This window comes from Stegostoma tigrinum, chromosome 23 (genome assembly GCF_030684315.1).
Source record: "Stegostoma tigrinum isolate sSteTig4 chromosome 23, sSteTig4.hap1, whole genome shotgun sequence".
NCBI classification, from domain to species: Eukaryota; Metazoa; Chordata; class Chondrichthyes; order Orectolobiformes; family Stegostomatidae; genus Stegostoma; species Stegostoma tigrinum.
Genome location: NC_081376.1, coordinates 19,997,472 through 20,020,751, shown reverse-complemented (window position 1 = coordinate 20,020,751; position 23,280 = coordinate 19,997,472). Strand labels below are relative to the sequence as shown.

General features: G+C 40.5%; 1 protein-coding gene across 2 annotated transcripts in view; it reads left to right on the top strand.

Moving 5' to 3' along the window:
• Positions 1-23,280, top strand: part of srebf1 (sterol regulatory element binding transcription factor 1) — a 47,300-nt gene that overhangs the window by 14,845 nt on the left and 9,175 nt on the right. For both annotated transcript variants that reach the window (XM_048552410.2, XM_048552411.2), the window contains exons 6-12: positions 1,391-1,505; positions 2,669-2,853; positions 9,631-9,829; positions 14,299-14,480; positions 15,277-15,538; positions 17,197-17,363; positions 22,002-22,170. In XM_048552410.2, coding sequence (XP_048408367.2) covers positions 1,391-1,505; positions 2,669-2,853; positions 9,631-9,829; positions 14,299-14,480; positions 15,277-15,538; positions 17,197-17,363; positions 22,002-22,170 — 1,279 coding nt within the window. The remainder of the gene's footprint in view (positions 1-1,390; positions 1,506-2,668; positions 2,854-9,630; positions 9,830-14,298; positions 14,481-15,276; positions 15,539-17,196; positions 17,364-22,001; positions 22,171-23,280) is intronic.

Genomic DNA, 23,280 nt, shown 5'->3' with positions numbered 1-23,280 from the left:
TGGTTATAGCCCAAGTGGTAGTATCACTACCTCTGAGCCAAGGGGCCTGAGTGCAAGTCCCACCTGTTCTGGTAGTGTGTAATAACCTGTGAACAGGTTGATTTTTAAAAAGTAACTCCGTATTTTCTTAGTCAATTTCCTGGACTCTGTGGAGTTGGTTGCAATTAGTTAGGCTATCCTTTTGTTTGAATGTCGAGAGATGGGCTCTTGTTTCTATTTCTAATCATTATCCCCTGATGCATGCTGCAAAGTGTATATTTGTATGCAGATATTTTTAATCAACCTGTTCAAACGTATAATGACGCACCTGTAGTGCAGGTAGGACATGAACCTGGTCCTCCTGGCCCAGAGGTATGGATGCTGTCTATGTGCCACCAGAGCCCTACAGTATATTTGAATGCCGTTTGAGGCTTAGATCAACCTCAGCTGTGATGCATCTTCACTCAACTAGCCTACTTAGCCTACTTAGCAGATTACTACAACACTGCTTAATGAGGAGCAAAAACAAAGTTGCTGGAAAAGCTCAGCAGGTCTAGCGGCATCTGTGGATGAGAAAACAGAGTTAACGTTTCGGATCCGGTGACTCTTGCTCAGTTCTGAGGAAGGGTCACCGGACCCGAAACATTAACTCTGTTTTCTCCTCCACAGATGCTGCTAGACCTGCTGAGCTTTCCCAGCAACTTTGTTTTTGTTCCTGATTTACGGGATCCGCAGTTCTTTTGGTTTTTGCTGCTGAATGAGGAATGGAATTGGGCAGTCGGGCAGGCAGTCTGAATCTCGAAGAGAGGGAGGTAAACCTGTAAAATGAAAAAAAAACTTTTTAGCTTTTTTTTTATTCTTGCTGTACCTTATCTTCCAGACCAAGCATGTTTCTAACCTGGAGTCAGAGCACCATGTTTGTTTTCATTATTGTCCTGAGCTTGTTTATAAATTTCTGTATTCTCAGGCTTTGATCAGCGGAAACACAATTTTGACAATAGTCCCTCTGATGGTAGTTGCAGACAAACTTCCCATTAATCGTATGCCAGTGAGTGGCAAACCATGCAATGCACCAAACAAAGGGAAGAAACGCATGGCTCATACCCTATTGAGAATAGTTACAGCTCATCCATCAATGACAAGATTGTGGAGCTGAAAGATCTCATTGTTGGCACCGCAGCTCCTTCTCCATTAATGCTGTGCGTCACGATTTGGTAATAGGTGCACAGTAACAATCTGAGTCAATGTTTGGTCTAAGACTTCCTTCCTTGCAGGCAAGCATATCAGCTTTTATCAGAAACTCCATTATTTTAGGAATGCATCTTAAGAAGCTGTGTTTTCACCACTATGTAGAAGTGAATTTATGATCCTTTGAAAACACTTTTTTTGTTTTCTTTCTTTGCCTGCACAGTTGAACAAATCAGCAATATTGAGGAAAGCTGTTGATTATATCCGTTTTTTACAACAAGCCAATCAGAAATTGAAACAGGAGAACATGGTGCTGAGAATGGCCACACAGAAAAACCGTAAGTGTTGTTATTGTGTGGTATGTGCTTTCAGATGGCTAGGGGTAGGGAATCTAGAATTTTAGCAAGTTGTTATGTCAATTAGTGCAAAGAAAATATCTGGTTTTTAATTTGTTGTTTGGGAGCTATGGCCTGTGCCCGTTGGTCACATTTTGATACATATTTGGAAATGTTCTCACGGACAAAGCGTTCTCCCTCTCCTTTAGAACATAGAACATAGAACATAGAACATAGAACAGTACAGCACAGAACAGGCCCTTCAGCCCACAACGTTGTGCCGACCATTGATCCTCATGTATGCACCCTCAAATTTCTGTGACCATATACATGTCCAGCAGTCTCTTAAATGACCCCAATGACCTTGCTTCCACAACTGCTGCTGGCAACGCATTCCATGCTCCCACAACTCTCTGCGTAAAGAACCTGCCTCTGACATCCCCTCTATACTTTCCTCCAAACAGCTTAAAACTATGACCCCTCGTGCTAGCCATTTCTGCCCTGGGAAATAGTCTCTGGCTATCAACTCTATCTATGCCTCTCATTATCTTGTATACCTCAATTAGGTCCCCTCTCCTCCTCCTTTTCTCCAATGAAAAGAGACCGAGCTCAGTCAACCTCTCTTCATAAGATAAGCCCTCCAGTCCAGGCAGCATCCTGGTAAACCTCCTCTGAACCCTCTCCAAAGCATCCACATCTTTCCTATAATAGGGCGCCCAGAACTGGATGCAGTATTCCAAGTGCGGTCTAACCAAAGTTTTATAGAGCTGCAACAAGATGTCACGACTCTTAAACTCAATCCCCCTGTTAATGAAAGCCAAAACACCATATGCTTTCTTAACAACCCTGTCCACTTGGGTGGCCATTTTAAGGGATCTATGTATCTGCACACCAAGATCCCTCTGTTCCTCCACCTTCAACCTTTCTTTGGACTCAGGACAATATATAGGTTAGCTAGCATATATTGTTCTTCCACTTACATTTTGTTTGAATTAGGAGTAGGAGTAATCTCCATGGGCTGTTCACGAAGATCATTATGTTTGTTTGTGGCCTCAATTAGGTTTCTGTTGTGAGGAATGATGATTGACTTTGGTTGTGTACTGCACAGTTAGACATTATCATTAGAAATGAGTCCCATTTGTATCACGTATTATGTTTAATTTCAGAATCTCTGAAAGATCTTGTGTCATCTAATGGAATAAACGTGGATACAACCACGAATGGACTGAAGCAGGATCCTGACCTTCTCACACCACCACCATCTGATGTTGGCTCCCCACCTCAAAACAGCCCATTTTCCGTGAGCAGCAGTGATTCTGAAGCAGACAGCCTGTTTTTTGATGATACTAAGGTACATGTGATTGCTGTCATGAGGCTATGGGCTGAATTTTCCCAAGTGTCATTAAAGTGTGTTTTATGGTGCGTGGTCCACCATGGCCTGAGTGAACTTTCTGTCACAATCTCTTTAATTCTGCACTTGAGATTTTGGGTGCATACCTTGGGCAATTGTATGGCCAGAGAGTCAGAAGTGCACCGTGCTTCTACACCTCTGGTACCCTATTTAAAACCCAGCCTCCGATATTGCAAGCATGGAAATACCTCTCTAGCTGCGACGCTTGACCAGAGAAAGGAAAGGCAGGCTATCTCCCAGCTTACGAGACACATATGGTTCTAACTGATCACCAGAAGGGACTGACCATGCCACCAGACCCAGTCAGCTTGGACAAGAATTGCAGCACAGGTCACTGCAGTGTGATACATCAAAAAGATGGTAAGTGCTGCTGTATTCTCTCTACTAACTCACTCTCAAATGCCCAGTATTCAGTCTAGCTCTACAACTACATTCACATCTGTCCAAGGCTTATGGACCACAACTCAGTATTGCATGTTTCATGTACACCGAAGGGCTCACAACCACTTCATTGTCCCAAACTACTGACCTCTCATTGCCTGCTGTGCTTCACAGTGACTCTCTGGCGCGATTTTACAATTTATGTGTAATTCCGAAACTACATGCACTTGACTGGAGGACTGATTAGCCAACCCCCTAAAGCGTAGCTGGATGAGCCTCTGACTGATGTGCTGGTATCTTCTAACTGACCTGTCCCCCTTATTCCCACTAAGGAATCATCCCCTATGACTCCCTCAATGTCATTTGTGTGAAACTCATGTAATGTGTTTGCCATGTAAGCTATAATCCCATGCTTTTGCTGAGTATCATATAGCACACTGTCATACAGTGACATGACCTCCCCTCTATCCAACTGATTGATTGAGTATTTCGTGCTCCTCATTGTCACATGTTGCCTGTCTCTCCCTCTGCTAAACCAAGGAAGCTGGCAGTCAAAAACTGTGCACTAAGAAAGCAGAGGGAAGGAGACCAAGAGGCATTCATGTGTTTCTTGGTCCTCACCTGCATTAGCTGCCTTGTTATCAATTACTGTTATTATTTGATGGCCTATAGACTATGCCTATCAGTGACATTTTCTTCTTAGAATTTCCACCAAAATGGGTTCAACCTTATTCTCCATTGAACCTATATCATCTCGCACTACCACCCTGATGTCATCCTTAAATATCAGAGCTACACCACCTCCTTACCTCACAAATAATCTCATACTCCTGGATATTTAATTCCCAGTTGTGACCATCCTGCAACCATGTCTCCATAATGGCTACTAAATTATACTCATTTGTGGTAATTTGTGTCATTAACTCATCTAACTTGTTTTGAACGCTATGACCATTCAGGTAAAGTGCCTTTATGCTGGTTTTTATATCTTTTTGAATCACAAAAGAGGTAGTGGAGGGCAAAAATAATGGAGTGAAAGGTAGCCAAGTCTGCTTTCCTTGACAGAATGTATCCCAGGCTACTAAGAGACGGTGAGAGAAATAGCACATGAACACCAAAATTTGCTGGACTTTGAGGCAGTTCCAGCAGATTGGAAAAGAGCAAATGTGATGCCACAGTTTTAAAAAAGGAGGTAGACAAAGGATGGAGAAGCCCAGTTAGCCTAACTTCTACAGTGGGAAAAATTCTTGAATTTATTATCCTGAAATGCTTGAATTTATTAGCCTAACTTCTACAGCGGGAAAAATGCTTGAATTTATTATCCAGGAAGAAATAGCAAGACACCTAGATGGAAATTGTCCCATTGGGCAGACACAGCATGTGTTAATGAAGGGCAGGTCATGGTTAATTAATTCACTGGAATTCTGTGAAGACATTGTGAACATGCTGGACAATGGGGATCCAATAGAAGTGGTGTATCTAGATTTCCAAAAGGCATTTGACAAGTTTGGCTACATTAGACAAAAGGTACATGGCATTACAGGCAATGTATTGGCATGGATAGAGGATTGGTTAACTAACAGGAAGCAAAGACTAGGGATAAACGAGTGCTTTTCTAGTTGGTGTTCAGTGACTAGTGGCGCCCCTCAGAGATCAGTGTTGGACTGCAATTGTTTACAATTTATGCAGATGATTTGGAGTTGGGGACCAATGTAGCATGTCCAATTTTGCAGATGACACTAAGATGAGAGGTACAGCAAAGTGTGCAGAGCACTCTGAAAGTTTGCAGCGGGATATAAGTAGTTTAAGTGAGTGGGTAAAGGTCTGACAGATGGAATTCAATGTTAATGAATGTGAAGCTGTCAGTTTTGGTAGGAATAACAGTAAAAAGAACTATCATCTGAATGCTTAAAAGTTGCAGAATGCTATTGTGCAGGGGGACCTGGGTGTCTTGTGCATGAATCGCAGAAGGTTGGTTGCAGGTGCAACAGGTGATAAAGAAGGCAAATGGAATTTTGTCTGTCATTGCTAGACCGAGTTTAAAAGCGGGGATGTTATGTTGCAGCTGTGTAGGGTGCTAGTGGAGCCATACCTGGAGTACTGGGTGCAGTTTTGGTCTCCTTACTTGAGAAAGAGCGTACTGGCACTGGACGGGGTGAGGAGGAGATTCAGTAGGTTGATTCCAAAGTTGAGAGGATTGGCTTTTGAGGAGAGACTGAGTAGACTGGAATTATATTCATTGGAATTTAGAAAAATGAGAGGGGGACCATACAGAAACATATAAAATTATGAAGGGAATAGATAGATAGAAGCAGGAGGGTTGTTTCCACAGGCGGGTGAAACTAGAACAGGAGGGTATAGCCACCATATTAGGCAGAACAGATTTAGGACTCAATTGATGAGGAATGCCTTCACCCAAAGGGTTGTGAATCTGTGGAATTTCTTGCTCAGTGAAATAAATGGGGTTTCCTCATTGAATGTTTTTAAAGTGAATGTAGTTTTTTGAACAGTAATGGAATGGTTATGGTGAGAGGGTAGGTAAGTAGAGCTGAGCCAATGAAAAGATCAGCCATGATTTTATTGAATGATGGGTTGGGCTCAAAGGACCAGATGGCCTACCCATGTTCCTGGTTGTTAGGTAAGACTGGCAACCTCCGAGTGAGAGCTAAGAATGAATGTTGAGAGCCATAAAGTGCATGTGTCCTTGTAAGCACAAAAACAGCCAGTGTTGATGCATAATTGTCCTTACCTGCAAAACTCTGCCCTATGTTATTTTCATATTCTCAATTCAGACAAAAGCACTGACATCAATCTTTTTTTTCCTCTGATTTCTATTTCCTTTATTTTACTCAGTTACTTATCCCATTGGTTCCTGGGAATGAGTTATTATCCTTTAGTACCATGGCCAAGCAATCATTATTCATGAGTAAGTTTTGACAATGTACAAACATGCATATGAGCAAGGAGCAGGAGTAGGTTGTTCAACCCCTCGAGCCTTCTTCACCATTCAGTGAGATTGTAGCTCATCTGATTTTGGTTTCATTCCCGCCTGCTGCTGATGACATTCCACCCCCTGGCTTAACCAGAATCTCTTTACCTGTGCCTTAAAAATATTCAAAGACTCTGCTTCCACCATCTCGTCAGATGTTCCACAGACTCTGAGAACAAAAATTTTGCTTTTTCTATATTTTAATTGCACAGACTCTGATTTCTAAACTGTGACCCCTAGTTATAGATTCTTCTATAAGAGAAAACATCCTTGACAAATTGACCCTGACAAGGCACTGTATGACCTTCTTAGATATTGCAATCATTCAACCTTTCTTCATAAGACAGTCCAGTCATTTCACATAGTAGTCTGGTAAATCTCTGTACTGCATGCAATGTATTTGCATCTGTCCTTAAATAAGATAATGTGGTCTCACTAGTGCTCTGCGTAATTGAAGCATAACACCTCACTTTTGTATTCAATTCCTCTAGTGATAATTAACATTCCATTAACCTTCCTAATTATTTGCTGTACTACTAATGTTTTTCGAGTCATGCATTAAATCCAGATACCTCTGCATATCAGAGCTCTGCAATCTTTCACCGTTTAGATTTTTTATTCATCCTGCCAACAGGACAATTTCACATTTTCCCACACTGTGTTCTGTTTATTAGATCCCTGCCCTCTCACTTTAACTTTTCTATATCGCTTTGTAATCTCCTTACGTTCTATTTACGACTTACTTTCCTATCTTTCTTTGTGTCGTCAGCAAACTTAGTGACCATATCTTTGGTCCCTTTTATCTAAACAATATAAAAAATTGTAACATGAGAGCTGTGACCATTTTGCCTTGAAAAAGATCCATTTGTATCTCCCCTGTGTTTCCTTTAGCAACCAACCTTCTATCCATTCCAGCATACTACCCCTTACATTCTGAGTGCTTATTTTCCAAAAATATAGAACACCACAGAGCTGAACCTGGAATAATGCATAGCCACAGAATACCATTCAACTTACCTATAAATCTCTGTACCATTTTTAAGGCCATTTAAAACCTGTCTGGTACACTAATGTCTTTTTAGTCCTTTCCAGGTCTGACCTACATGTGACTCCAGACCCACAGCAATGTGGTTGACTCTTAACTGCCCTTTGGGCAATTAGGGATGAGCAATAAATGCTGTCTAGCTAGTGATGCTCTCATCCTGTGAATGAGTAAAGATTACTGAGCCTTCCTTCACCCCATCATTATTCATAGCAACTACCTTTTCTCCACTTCCTTTACTTACTTCCTTATTATTTCCCACATAGATAGTTCCCATTTACAGACTGTAGCTGGTAGGGCCACGTTTCCAACCGTGCTATGCAGTCCACGTTCTCTCAACCCTGTATATGTGATGGTTTTCAGCTGGGGTTAATGCATTGTGATCAGAAGCAGGAATTGGCTTGCATTTTTTTTTCCCTTTTGGCTTAGGTCAAAGGGCAGTTGCTATTGTACAAATGTAGCAGCTGAAATCAGCTAATGCACCACTGGTTGTGGATTGATTATAATTTTTTTGTTTTGAAGTTAATTTCTTCTTTATACAATCGACACTGTGTCTCTAGGCTTCTTCCAATCAAGAGCTCAGTAGGAATTTAAGCTGTAGAAGTCACTGCTGGAGTGAATTTGTGTTTTTGTTCTCTCTGCATCTGGCAGCTTGTCCAATACCTTAACTATAAGAAAGAAAAACTTGCCAGTTCCTCCTGAAGAATCCCAAGTACTCTATTGATATAAAAATACAATGAAAATCCGTTGAGATCATGTTATTATAATAAAGGGAAAGAGACTAGATGTGCTACCATTTAATCTGTTGTGCCACTATGTTTCTCTGAAAAAGTTTTACTTTAAGTTTGATAGCAGCATTCTGATTTCTGAACCAGAAATGAATGTGTTCTTGTCCCATGGCAAGATTTGGACATGTAATCTGTTCAAAGTTAGGACTGTCAATGTTGTGCAATACTAAGAGAGTGCTATATTCTTGGAATTAGATTTTTTCACATGAGATAGTAAACAAAGGTCGTTTATGTCTTCCTGATTGAGTGGAATGTAAGTGATTTCTCAACACTTTTTGTAGAAAAGCAGAAAATTTCTGACCAACCTTTATCTCTGAACCAATGCAATGAAAGGAAATTGTTTGGTAGTGAAGAATGTCAGTATTGCTGAACAGGAAGCTATGTCGCTGAAATACCAAAATTTTAAACAATCAGCAATTTGTCTTGAGCAGAGAAAAAGGTGCTGAATAATTGGCATGTCAAGTTGATTGGTTGACTTGTGCCTTGGAAAAAGCAATGTAGGCTTGCAGCATTTCTGGGAATTCAAAAGAAAGCACAAGGCTTGCATGTGTTCCTTTTGGAATATGAAATCAACTTGTGGGATTCATCTCACTGACGTTTCCGAGACATAGTGGTATATGGTCTCCTGCTGTCGTTGTCTACATAACAGCAGAGGCTACACTTCAGAAGTAATTTATGGGTTATAAAGCACCTCCTGGGGATGAGCAAATTGCTGTATAAATGCGTGTTCCCCCTTTTATTTGTTATACAAGTTGTGCTTTCATTAATGACCAGGTTTCTAGAGGCAAGACAAAGATAATTGGAAGATTAATGAGTTCATAGCCCTGTTCTGATTTAAAAGCAGAAAGTTTGAGAACAAACTAACTGCAAATGGTAGTGAATGTTGTAACTTGAATCTTTTTGGATACTGGGGATGACTTGTGCATTACTTAGTGATTATGGTAAATTGTGTAAACATTAACATACTCCACTGCTGTCAGAAGAATGACTTTAGCTTTCTTCTTAAAGAAATGTTAATTGTTTTGAATAAGTTTAATTCACTGAGTAATGGCTCACGCACATCATCAAAATACATATCTGACCAGCTTGAACTTGTTCAACATGATATTCAAGTGTTTCCAGGAAGATATTGAACCAGTTAGTGATGCAGTGGTTCTTCGAAATGTTTGAAAAACCTCCTCCTGTCTTGCTGAGCATTCATGAGCGTGGGGTTATTCAGAATGTTGTCTGTAGAAGCCAGCAGACCTGGGCTAAATAATAAAGATGGATATTATTTCTGGCATTTGTTAGATAACACTTAGAAATTTGGGACTACTTGCAACAAAGATCATAAATTTCCTTTGTAGAGTTCATGACATTGTGAATTATACAGGGACTGTGGGAAATGAAAATGCAGAACTTGGAAGGGCTTTTCTTCTGTACATTCTTAACACAGTAGACTAGCCTGAGAGAGTGCATTTGAACAGTGGGGTGGTCTGATTTGCATTTGAACTGATGGTACATCCTATTGACTCTAGGTGTCCGTCAAACAAGAACAGACACTACCAAGCAGCGTTGGTATGTTGGATCGATCCAGGATGGTGCTGTGTACCTTTGTGTTCCTTTGCCTTTCCTTTAACCCTCTTGCATTCTTGCTGGGTGGGACGGACATCATTTCTGTGGAACGCCAAGAATACCATGGTGCAGGCAGAAACATGTTGGGCCTTTCTGTAGAAGGTAGGAACCTTAATTTTTAAAAAAGAATTAATGACAATATGTAAGACGATATTCCAAGAGTTTTTTTATCTCTTCGCACTGTCAATTTGCATTTTTGAAAAAAATAGCCAGGCAAAGCAGTAGAGTACCGACAGAACCTGTGGTCTAAACACCAACCAGAAAAGGTAAATTAGTTTAAGAGCTGGTTTTCTCATTTGTATTTGTATATATGACTAATTCGCAATTTTATTTTAATGAAATTATATTTTCTTTATGATGTTTATTACATAGCTGAGAGAAAACAGAGCAGTAAATCGAATGTATGAATATTTTGTTAGAATTAATCTGAAACTAATTGGTAGGCCTCGTCCTAAAAAGTAAAACTCCTGTACTGAAAATATGTCCAGCAGAGATTTTGTTGAACTCAAAATGGGAAAACCAGGAATGTAGGACCACCCTGCTCGAAATGTGAGTGGAAAATTAGATGAATAGAGCCAGTGAGTGGTTGCAGGTACTTTTTGCAGGTAAGACTGCAGAGGTTTTTCATGGAATCGTGGAGAACACTTGCTGATCAGATGGTAACCATATTTTGCTGAAGCTTTACTTCTGGTAGGCAGGATAAATTGTTCATTTCCACAGTGTTAATCACCTATAGCTTGGAGTAAACTAAAGGGGCCATGTTTTCTCAGAGGAATAGTTGAGAAATGGTGTTAATTCAGTTCATTTTGTACAACCTAATGTCCGTTTTACTTCAGATATATTCCCCTCCAAAAAAGAGATCTTGTAGGCAGTGTTGTAACAACTTACTTTTAATAGACAAGTTTCTCCATCTGAGATCCATCGTCACGAGCAGGCTAGTTTCTAGAACATAGAACATAGAACAGTACAGCACAGAACAGGCCCTTCAGCCCACAATGTTGTGCCGACCATTGATCCTCATGTATGCACCCTCAAATTTCTGTGACCATATACATGTCCAGCAGTCTCTTAAATGACCCCAATGACCTTGCTTCCACAACTGCTGCTGGCAACGCATTCCATGCTCCCACAACTCTCTGCGTAAAGAACCTGCCTCTGACATCCCCTCTATACTTTCCACCAACCAGCTTAAAACTATGACCCCTCGTGCTAGCCATTTCTGCCCTGGGAAATAGTCTCTGGCTATCAACTCTATCTATGCCTCTCATTATCTTGTATACCTCAATTAGGTCCCCTCTCCTCCTCTCTCAAAACATTTCCAATCTGTCAAAATCACAAAGTGGACTTCTATGTATAACTCTAATCTAGCTAAAGCAGATGTAGAACCTGCACATTTATTAGTACAGCACTGATTGATAAAGCCCACTTAGGCTAATAGCCTGTTTCTGTGCTATATACTGTCATACAAAGCATGTATTCCTGTTACTTGTTTGGTGTGAGTCCTTGACCTAAGAGTATAAACACACAGTCTGCTTTTTGCCCACGAGAAAGGTATAATGGCTCTGTGGTGTTGGGCACCAATCAGTCCTAACTCTGCCCTCTTAGAACATAGAACATAGAACATTACAGCACAGTACAGGCCCTTCGGCCCTCGATGTTGTGCCGACGTGTCATAACGATCTCAAGCCCTTGCGGTACACCAGTTGAGGTGAGAAGAGTGGAAATACAAAGGCTGTAAGAATAAATCAAAAGGTAGTGGAAACATTGAGTTAAGTGATAGAGGTTATTAAGAATAGATGAGAGATGAAACATAGGATAGGAGGCAAACAATTGAGTGCAAAATGACACAGTAATAATATGCAAATACATAGTGGCAGCAGGCAAAACTTGCATCATCTTTCTACCCAAAAAATTAAAGACAAAAGAGGAATGAATAGGGGGATTACGGAGAAGCAAGAATGATAAACAGAGAAAGAAACAGATAGAAAAGCAGCAATGTGAAGAAAAAAAATAGATTTCAGAGTAGGGCTCAACCAGTACTAATGGAAAGTATTTGACGGCTCTTGTGGAACAGTAATAGTGTCCCTACTTCTGAGCCAGGTGCCCTGGGTTTTAGTCTCATCTGCTCCAGAGGTGACTCATGACATTTCTGAACAGGCTGGTCAGAAAATATATTAGAAGAGCAATCTTGAAAATAAAATGAAATTAAACTATCAGAAGAATCCACAAGGTTTAAACTGATGGTGAAAGTCCATTTATGTTCTGCCACTCATGCATCATAACTTTGTTTGGAAAGCAGCAAATCATAGGGAATCTCTGCTGTTTTTTGAAGATTTCATGGTTTTTCTACCTTTGATGCAACAGATGATTGGGAAAACTAATTGCTTTATATTTATGTAGCATGAATATATACCTTCGTGTTTGGAGCTACAGAGGTTCTGTTGATAGTGTGTTTTAATGTAGGGAAACAAAGATATTTCATAAAATTAGTTTGGGGAATCACAATATCATGTTTCAAAACTAAATACTACGGGAGCCTAAATATAATGTGAACTTTCATGCTTAACTGCAATAAATTGACTTTTCCTTTTGGATTTCACAAATTGTTCAATTTCCATTCTGCCCTTAATAATTCCTTTATTCTAAAGAGATAATACTTGCATTTATATAACACATTTCAAAATACCTTTTTGACTTCTAGTTATTTTACATAGGGTAATAATAGTTACATTCCATTTTAGTGATAATGGGAACTGCAGATGCTGGAGAATCCAAGATAACAAAGTGTGAAGCTGGATGAACACAGCAGGCCAAGCAGCATCTCAGGAGCACAAAAGCTGATGTTTCAGGCCTGATTTTTTTAAAAAATGTGATAATGGGGTGAGAAATCATGAAAAGTTACTTTTTGGCCAGGTCTTTTATTTGCCATGGGGTTGTGAAAGGAAGGAGGTGCATTTTGAAACTCACACTCCCAGATGGCATGTCAGTATCCCAGCACTTCCCAGGCAAACAGGTATTTTTCATAGTGGTTTCAGGAGGTTGGGAATGGGGTTTGTGGAGCTGGGAATCTTGTTGCTCTTAATGACCTTTGAAACATCTTGAAAAGCTTGTTAATGGGCCGAGGAGGGCCATAAGGCAATTCTCAATTTGAAAATCACTAAATCCAAATAGTCTAGCACATGTTAGCACAAAGCTAACAGGGTTTAATGAAGTAAAATATATTAACAAAGGAAATATTCTGCTGTTCAGGGTTTGTGTGGGTGATCAGGCACAGTACATTTTAGTTGGCCGTGTGCTCAATTCTCTCTGGCTCTTCTCTGCTGCAATGCAGCTGCAGACTCTGTCGGGGCTGCTGTCTACCTTTGACGATTATGCTCAGTGGACAGCTTCTGCATCCTGGCACAGCTCAGCAGCAATCCAACTGGGAGATCTACTTTTAAGGTTGGGGTGTGTCAACATTCCAAACCTTGGACTGAAATTTACTCTTTGTTTCCTTCTCAGGAATTAAAAATAATTTTAAAAAATAAGTTATTTGTCTTCTCATATCTCCCTTCTTGGATATTCTTCTTTAGATCAGGAGGAACTTCTCAGAGTGCAGTTCAAACCTCAGTCAGTCTATGTTGCTAAACATAATGTTTTTAACACTAAGATAATAAAGTGTGTAGCTGGATAAACACAGCAGGCCAAGCAGCATCTCAGGAGCACAAAAGCTGACGTTTCGGGCCTAGACCCTTCCGAAACGTCAGCTTTTGTGCTCCTGAGATGCTGCTTGGCCTGCTGTGTTCATCCAGCTCCACACTTTGTTATCTTGGATTCTCCAGCATCTGCAGTTCCCATTATCACTGATACGTTTTTAACACTAAGCATCATTTATCATCTTATAAAATTAAAAGCTCTAGACTGTTTCTTGACATTTAAAAGAATGGCCTTGATCTGTGCTTCCAGTATAACTGAAGGTGAAGCTATATATGACGAAGATAAACAGGTATCACAGCTAGTTTCAATTGAAGTGCCTTACTTTGTACTATCCACGTTTTTGCTAATATACTTTTGCAGACCTCCGATAGGTTGTTTTTGAAAACAGCAGTTTTAAGTCAAGTCACTTTTCCTCTGAATCCTGATTTATATATACTGGTGTTTAATAATACAACTTTCCTGTTTGCCACAGGCATTTTAAAAGACTGGATTTGAGTATTTGGAAAAGTCAACTTTCTGTAATTGCAGACTTAACTTCACCAAATGCATCCTCTGTAACAGTGCTATAGGCATATTGTCTAGCTGACAGCAGGAATTGTATTCTCAGGTGGAGATGTGTCAAGATGGATGAGTGTTAAGTATTTTGTCTTTAGCCTTTGAGCAAGGAGTTGAGCAATACTTGTGTAGGTTTTTCTTTTGTCGTTTCAAAAGATTGGTTAAAATACATAATGGAATATGTTCTATTTATCAAGGGTGTTGTGACAGCCTAATGAACCCCTTCTTTAAATTGAGTGACACAAGATTACTGATCTTGGAATTAACCCCACTGCTTGACAAGTAAAATGTGTTTTTTTTGACTCTTTTCTTCCTGGTAGATTCTTCCATCTGGTTTTCTTGGATCTGGCCAACGTTGATCCTCTGGTTAATTAACGGAATAATTGTCCTGCTCGTATTTGCTAAAATCTTTGTCTATGGTGAACCCGTTACTAGGTTGCATTCTGAATCATCTGTCCTTTTCTGGAGGCATCGCAAGCAGGCTGATCTGGACCTGGCAAGGGTAAGAATGATTTACTCCTGACTCAATTGTTGGCCTTGCTTCTGCATATAAGTTTATTGTTGCTCAACTGCTACCTGTGATATTTCCTGCAAAGAGTTACTATCCTGTACCATTTCAGAAATCTTCATCTGATTTACCTCACGGATATACATTAGACCTGAAATCATGATTTGCACATAGAATTCTCTTATGGGAACAAAATCTCTCATCTACAGTATGACTTTAGTGATGTCTGAGCAAGTTAGTTAGTTGTTGGCAGAGTAACGATTTGACATGTTGTATCTAAATTAACAGTTTAAATTTTGTGTGAGTAGTTCTTGTTGTTGTTGTGTTAAATTTCATTTGTTTTGTTGTTATTTTCTGAAGCCACTAATGCTGTTTGCCTGATGTTTGACTCATGATGTAAAGTACAGTTATTGTGTGCTAGTCAGAAATGAAGGTTGCATTATGTGCAACAGTAGGCTTCAAATGTCTCCAGTTTACAGAGAGAAAATCAGCTGGCGTTTCTGCAACTGATTGCTTGATGTGCTGGCAAAGGTGCAGATTGAGGCCAGAATCCATCTTGACTGTGATGTCACATGTGAGCAACTAGCGTATTGACACTTGATGTCTTTGGCCACAAGTGAAGTGTGGCCACTCAGAGGAATTATAGCACTTGGGGAAACTGTGCATCTGCAGAATCGGGACTTCTGTTGAGATGGGGAGAAAATTTGAGATTCCTTTTAAAAAGAGAAGTAAAAGTTTTAAAACTTCTGTAGAAAAATAACAATATGCTTTCCTCATTTATTTTTGTTAGGGAGATTTTGCTCAAGCTTCCCAGAATCTTTGGACCTGTCTGAAGGCACTGGGGCGTCCTCTGCCTACATCCAACTTGGACTTTGCCTGCAGTCTAATGTGGAATGTCATCCGGCATATTCTGCAACGGTTGTGGGTTGGGCGCTGGTTTGCAGCACGAGCTGGAGGCTTCAGGCAGAAAAAGGAGCTGCAAGATGATATGAAGAAGAGCACCCGTGATGCGGCACTGGTCTATCACAAGCTACAACAGCTCCACATGACTGGTGTGTATTTTGCGCAAAGTTGAAAACCTTTTGAAATAGCAACATTTTGTACTTAATGTCCATTGATCACAAATACACATTCTTCCAGATTAACTTCTGCAGTTTGTGCTACAGTCATTTTGACAGCTTCAGTGTTCAATGCAACATGAGAGAAAAAATAGAATGTCAGGTAGTTTTCGTCATTGGGTGCTCCATCTATTCAAGGATAATACGGAGAATGGGTCGATATGCTACTACTCTTGCATTAAACCCTGTTTTTAATTAGTTCAGCAGTCTCGTTTAAAACGTCACTTGCAGTGCTACAGCTGGTCTTAATAAAGCTAAGGTGAGGATAACTAAAAGTTCATCCAGGGTTCCCACTAATCATATAATTTCTAGTTAAGTTCATTACACAATATATGTGTGAGGATCAGTTTTAAATCATTTCCTGAAAGAAGGGACTTGCATTTTGAGCATGTTCCGTGGCCTCACCATCTCCTAAAATGTTTCACCTACGTTGAAGTAACTTTTGAAATGTAGTTGCTGTTCTAACGTAGAAAAATGAGCAGTTAATTCCCTCACAGCCATGTTCCAGATCTATCTGATAATGATTAGGTGATCTCTTTGAGTAATGGCAATTGAAGGCTTGATATTTACAATTGATGTCATTAGAGTGACTTAACAGGATGGAGACCTAGGTCCATGTCTGATCTGCTATTTCACTGGGTTAAATGAATGCCATGCGTGTCCTTGTATCAAAACCCAGGAAAGCTCTCTGAAGGCTTTGTTCTGTGGAATGATTCCCTTGGATAAAAAGGACAAAAGGTATCAGCCAAGTACGCAGTAGCTCTTGGTAGATGCATCTCCATTGTGGGTGAGGACAGGATGAAGCTTAGTCAGTAAACAGCCTGTCAACACTCACAACGCTCAGATGTGCCAACACAAACTGAGTGGATGTATTGCAACACTTGTAAAACCAATACACCAGCATTTTATTTAAGAATAGAGAAATAAAATTATTTCACCAATTTTCAATGAAACGGGGCTTGATATATTAACTAACTTACTAAATCCAGAAAAAAATATTGATGCTAACATTGCAACAGTAATTTTCATTGCAAAATTGCCATGTCCCTTATGATTAAAACACGGCTTGAGCGAGTGAAATAATTTGTTTGTTAAATTTGTCCCTTTGCAAAGCTTATGTAGATAGATAGATTATTTGTTACCTTACCATATGTCATAGTAAGAAGAAAGCGAATGCCAGCAACTGTGGGCTTTTTGTTCAGAGATATCTGCAACAGACTCATTTGGGTGCTAGGAGTTACATGCCTCTAAAACAAAATCAGGCATCCCGGACCACGATAACAAAGTGTGAAGCTGGATGAACTCAGCAGGCCAAGCAGCATTTTCAGGAGCACAGAAGCTGACATTTCAGGCCTAGACCCCCTGGACCACCTACTTGAAACAAATGGGAACTTGATGGCCCAATGTTAGTAGAGTTGAGTGCACTTGATATTAGAGTATCTTTACCATCCCACATGTGTAGGTGGGGAAAGAACATTCTGACTTGTAATTACTTTAAAGTCTTTGTGATCTGTCCTTGTTTTCTTCTGTATTACCTCATTTCGTGTATACGGATTTGTAATTAAGGCTGTCTGGCTCTCCATTACTCTTAGGCAAACTTGGCGGAAGCCGCTTGTCTGCAATTAACATGGCTTTGAGTGCCGTAAACCTTGCTGAATGTGCTGGAGATGCTATCTCTGTTGCTACTATGGCAGAAATCTATGTGGCAGCAGCGATCCGAATCAAAACCAGCTTACACAAAAGACTCCACTTCATGACAGTGAGTAGCACCTAGATATTTATTGTCTGACTTGTCTGTAAGACATGTCGGCTGGATTTAAAAAGAAAATCCTGTACTTATAAGTAATAAACACAATTGTAGGTATGATTCCCCATGGACACTAGTTAACAAACCATCTCTGGTATGGGCTATTGGATGTTGTGGGAAAGAAGATCCACTCCACTGAGCAGAGTTTAAGCTAAACCTATTCAGTGAACTTTCCGTGACTGATTTATTTCTTAAGATTCCTGCGGAACATTTAACTTGCCTTGTTCCAAATGATAAATAATTTGTAAGAAAGAAAATGACATTTAAAAGATGTGTGCAGTAAAATCTAACAATGTAAAATTTAAATACAGGAGTCCCGAGTGCTGTGCTGTATTTGAACTAACATCACTACACAAAATTCTTGCCTCCTATGCATGTCTAGGAGGCACTACTTCACTTCAGAGAATCTGTTCTGCAGGAAGCGTTCTATTAGGCTTAATATGGCATATGTTGTTGGATATGGGTTCTCATGCATGCACAGAAAACACAATGAATGTGAAGAAAATAGTGATTTGGCTACAGCTGGAGGATAGCAGTAGAGTAGCATATTAGAAAAGTATGTCAGAAAAATAGCAAGGCAGTGTGAATAATTTGCTTGCCTCCAACTGTTTCCGAGTATAGCTGTCAGTGCTTTGCTGTTCCTGTCCATTCAAGAGAGCAAATGTACATTTTATGTGGGATTGTGGTAGAAAAGGTTCTGTTCATCCTGCAGAATTATAGTTGAACTTTCCAATTTGGTAGTTATTATTTCTGGTATACATAATGAATGCTAGAAGTAGAAAATTGCTGTTTTCTTAGCGATATCTATTTGGAGTTTTGAAAAGAATGTTTTGTAATATCATAAGCTTTAACAGGTGTACAGTTGTTCCTTCCTTCCCCACCCCTCAATATAGCCCATAGTCTTGGATAACATAGAACATTACAGCACAGTACAGGCCCTTCGGCCCTTGATGTTGTGCCGACCTGTCATACCGATCTGAAGCCCATCTAACCTACACTATTCCATGTACGTCCATATGCTTATTCAATGACTACTTAAATGTACCTAAAGTTGGCGAATCTACTACTGTTGCAGGCAAAGCATTCCATTCCCTTACTACTCTCTGAGTAAAGAAACTACCTCTGACATCTGTCCTATATCTTTCACCCCTCAATTTAAAGCTATGCCTCCTCGTGCTCGCTGTCACCATGCTAGGAAAAAGGCTCTCCCTATCCACCCTATCTAACCCTCTGATTATTTTATATGTTTCAATTAAGTCACCTCTCAACCTTCTTCTCTCTAATGAAAACAGCCTCAAGTCCTCAGCCTTTCCTTGTAAGACCTTCCCTCCATACCAGGCAACATCCTAGTAAATCTCCTCTGCACCCTTTCCAAAGCTTCCACATCCTTCTTATAATGCGGTGACCAGAACTGTACACAATACTCCAAGTGCGGCCGCACCAGAGTTTTGTACAGCTTCACCACAACCTCTTGGTTCCGGAACTCGATCCCTCTATTAATAAAAGCTAAAACACTGTATGCCTTCTTAACAGCCCTGTCAACCTGGGTGGCAACTTTCAAGGATCTGTGTACATGGACACTGAGATCTCTCTGCTCATCTACACTACTGAGAATCTTACCATTAGCCCTGTACTTTGCCTTCCGGTTGCTCCTACCGAAGTGCATCCACTCACACTTGTCTGCATTAAACTCCATTTGCCACCTCTCAGCCCAGCTCTGCAGCTTATCTATGTCTCTCTGCAACCTACAGCATCCTTCATCACTATCCACAACTCCACCGACCTTAGTGTTGTCTGCAAATTTACTAACCCATCCTTCTACACCCTCATCCAGGTCATTTATAAAAATGACAAACAGCAGTGGACCCAACACCGACCCTTGCAGTACACCACTAGTAACTGGTCTCCAGGATGAACATTTCCCATCAACTACCACCCTCTGTCTTCTTTCAGCAAGCCAGTTTCCGATCCAAACTGCTATGTCTCCCACAATTCCATTCCTCCGCATTTTGTACCATAGCCTATTGTGGGGAACCTTATCGAACGCCTTGCTGAAATCCATATACACCACATCAACCGGTTTACTCTCCTCTACCTGTTTGGTCACCTTCTCAAAGAACTCAATAAGGTTTGTGAGGCATGACCTTCCCTTCACAAAACCGTGCTGACTATCCCTAATCAATTTATTCTTTTCTTGATGATTATAAATCCTATCCCTTATAACCTTTTCCAACACTTTACCAACAACTGAGGTAAGGCTCACTGGTCTATAATTACCAGGGTTGTCTCTACTCCCCTTCTTGAACAGGGGAACCACATTTGCTATCTTCCAGTCATCTGGCACTTTTCCTGTAGACAATGACGAGTCAAAGATCAATGCCAAAGGCTCGGCAATCTCCTCCCTGGCTTCCCAGAGGATACTAGGATAAATCCCATCCGGCCTAGGGGACTTATCTATCTTCACCCTCTGAAGGATTTCTAATACCTCTTCCTTATGAACCTCATTCCCACCTAGCCTAATAGCCTGTATCTCAGTATTCTCCTCGACAACATTGTCGTTTTCTAGAGTGAATACTGTTGAAAAATATTCATTTAGCGCTTCCCATCTCATCTGACTCCACACACAACTTACCACTGCTATCCTTGATTGGGCCTAATCTTACTCTCGTCATTCTTTTATTCCTTAAATACCTATAGAAAGCCTTAGGGTTTAACCTGATCCTATCCGCCAACAACGTCTCATGCTTCCTCCTGGTTCTTCTGAGCTCTCTCTTTAGGTCTTTCCTGGCTACCTCGTAGCCCTCAAGTGCCCTAACTGAGCCTTCGCATCTCATCCTAATATAAGCCGCCTTCTTCCTCTTGACCAGAGATTCCACCTCCTTCGTAAACCACGGCTCCTGCACTCTACAGCTTCTTCCCTGCCTGACAGGTACATAGTTATCTAGGACACACAGGAGCTTTTCCTTGAATAAGCTCCACATTTCTAATGTGCCCATCCCCTGCAGTTTCCTTCCCCATCCTGTGCTCCCTACGTCTTGCCTAATCTCATCGTAATTGCCTTTCCCCCAGCTATAACTCTTGCCCAGTGGTATACACCTATCTCTTTCCGTCGCTAAAGTAAACATAACAGAATTGTGATCCCTATCACCAAACTGCTCACCTACTTCCAAATCTCACACCTGGCCGTGCTAATTACCCAGTACCAAATCTAATGTGGCTTCACCCCTTGTGGCCTATCTACATACTGTGTCAGGGAGCCCTCCTGCACACACTGGACAAAAACTGACCCATCTATAGTACTCGAACTATAGTGTTCCCAGTCAATATTTGGAAAGTTGAAGTCTCCCATGACAACTACCTTGTCTCTCTCACTCCTATCGAGAATCATCTTTGCTATCCTTTCCTCTACATCTCTGGAACTATTCGGAGGCCTATAGAAAACTCCCAACAGGTTGACCTCTCCTTTCCTGTCTCTAACCTCAGCCCATACTACCTCAGTTGACGAGTCCCCAAACATCCTTTCTGCAACTGTACCCTAAGTGATGGAAAGACTAATCCTTGCTATTCCCTATAAATGCTTTATAATTCTACCTCCTCCTTCTATTGAACATAGAACATTATTGCGCAGTACAGGCCCTTCGGCCTTCGATGTTGTGCTGACCTGTGAAACCAATCTGAAGTCCATCCAACCTAAACTGTTCAATTATCATCCATATGTTTACACAATGACCATTTAAAAGCCCTTAAGGTTGGCGAGTCTACTACTGTTACAGGCAGGGCATTCCATGCCCTTACTACTCTCTGAGTAAAGAACCTACGTCTGCCATTTGTCCTATATCTATCACCCCATAATTTTAAAGCTATGTCCTCTCGTGCTAGCCATCACCATCCGAGGAAAAAGACTCTCTTTAGAAGCTTCCTAACTGTCGGCCTCTCCTCAGTGTTTCCAACAGTAAACAAGATGTGAAGAATTTAACAAAGACATTGTTCTTTTTCCCAAAAATGGCTGTCACAGAAATGGACTATAGTTTCTGTGGGGAGTCCTTCAGTAAATTATTAAAGAAATAATCATAAGTATAGATATTGAATTGATTCATTTATTAAATGCTTCCTGCTGGCTTACAATTTTGTAGAATCTATTGTGGAGAAATGTTTTGCGTACATGTGAGCTTCTTGTATAATTTGATGCTTCAGAATTTCTTGTGTCTCCATTAAAAGCACTGGCATGTACTGAGGTGTGTGCTTCTAAAGCCAGTAATACTTAGTGACCCTAAATGAGGTGTGTCTAAAGGATCCTGAACCAAAACAATGGGGATAAAGTAGCACTTCAAAGCTGAGGCTTGTCTTATTCAAATCAGGGCTAAGTTAAACCAAATATTACTGGACGGTGATTGGGAGCAGGAAATTTGACAGATTTCCCTTGCCACTATCTGGCTGACTCTAGTTAACTTGGCACAAATTGGGTAATTCAACATTTTATTTGGGCTTAGTCAATGTACTTTAGAGAGGTTCTGTTCTGTTTTATAGTGATCAACAGAGGTGTTATTCTTCTCTGTATTTAAAGTCTTTATATTTACTATTCTGTTACAGCGCTTCTTCCTCAGCAGTGCCAGACAGATTTGCCTCTCCCAAAGTGGTACTATACCGCCTGCAATGAAATGGCTTTGCCACCCTCTAGGTCATAGATTCTTTGTTGATGAAGAATGGACTGTAAAGAACACTCCGAAAGAGAGCATTTACAGTGTTACTGGAAACTCAGGTAATTGCTTGGTTAATAAAAAATATTCAGGTTAGGCAATATCTGTGGAGAGACAAAGAGAGATCATTCAGTACATTTCAGGGCATCCATCAGAACGTATTTTATCTAGTGACATTTCATCTGTTAGCAGCAGAAGGTGGGTTTGGTGTAACATGTGAGTCTTGACCTGAGTAAGCATAATACTTAGTGTTGTTAGTCATGCATTACATCTTCTGGGATTTTTCCTCCATGTACCCTTTCCTGAGGTCCTGAATTGTGCTAGTGCATAATTTGCCAACTTTCTGGTAGCTTACCAAGTAGCCATTCTTGTTTACTTCGCAGTGGTGTATGCTGGAAGGTTATTCTGGTATAAAGGTTATTAGAGTTGAATAGAATCCTAGACTCACTGATGTATTCCTCCCTGCTCCATGTGTATGTACACACACAACATAGACATGCAAATTGGCAGAGCCTGCTGAGACAAGAAGCTTAGTTGAATGTTTTTCTTCCCTAATTCTTCTGTAGACCGTGGTGACCAAACAAAACTCGTTAGTGTGAATTTGTAACCGTTTTGCTTTGCATGATTCATTCCCATACTCGACAGCACATTTACCCACTGAGTTGTGGAAAAATGCTTTTCATCATTCTGTGTTTGGATGGTGACTTACATCTGGAGAATTGTGGAGGCTCTGTCGTTGAGCATGTTCAAGACTGACATTGATAGATTTCTGTATACTAAAAACATCAAAGGAAATAGAGACAGATCAGAAAATGCTTTTCATTTCGGTCAATCATGATCTCATTGATTGGCTGAGCAGGCTCGAAAGCCTGAATGGTCTGCTTCTGCTCCTAGTTTCTACATACTATCTCCATATGTTGTATGTGAATAAGAAACACTGTCATAAATAAATTACTGCTGATTGTACCAAGCTGAAATAAAAAAAAGTGCTGGAAATGCCAAAACGTTCGATGACGTACGTGAAGAGGGAATAAGTTAATAAGTCAGATTTTTCCAAGGAGTGCCAGTGACACGCAGATTATCACTTCCTCCTATTTTCCAAACTAAAAGAGCTGTACATTTCTAATAGGAACTCCATCAGAAATGTAGAGCTGTATGTCCATTCTGACAGG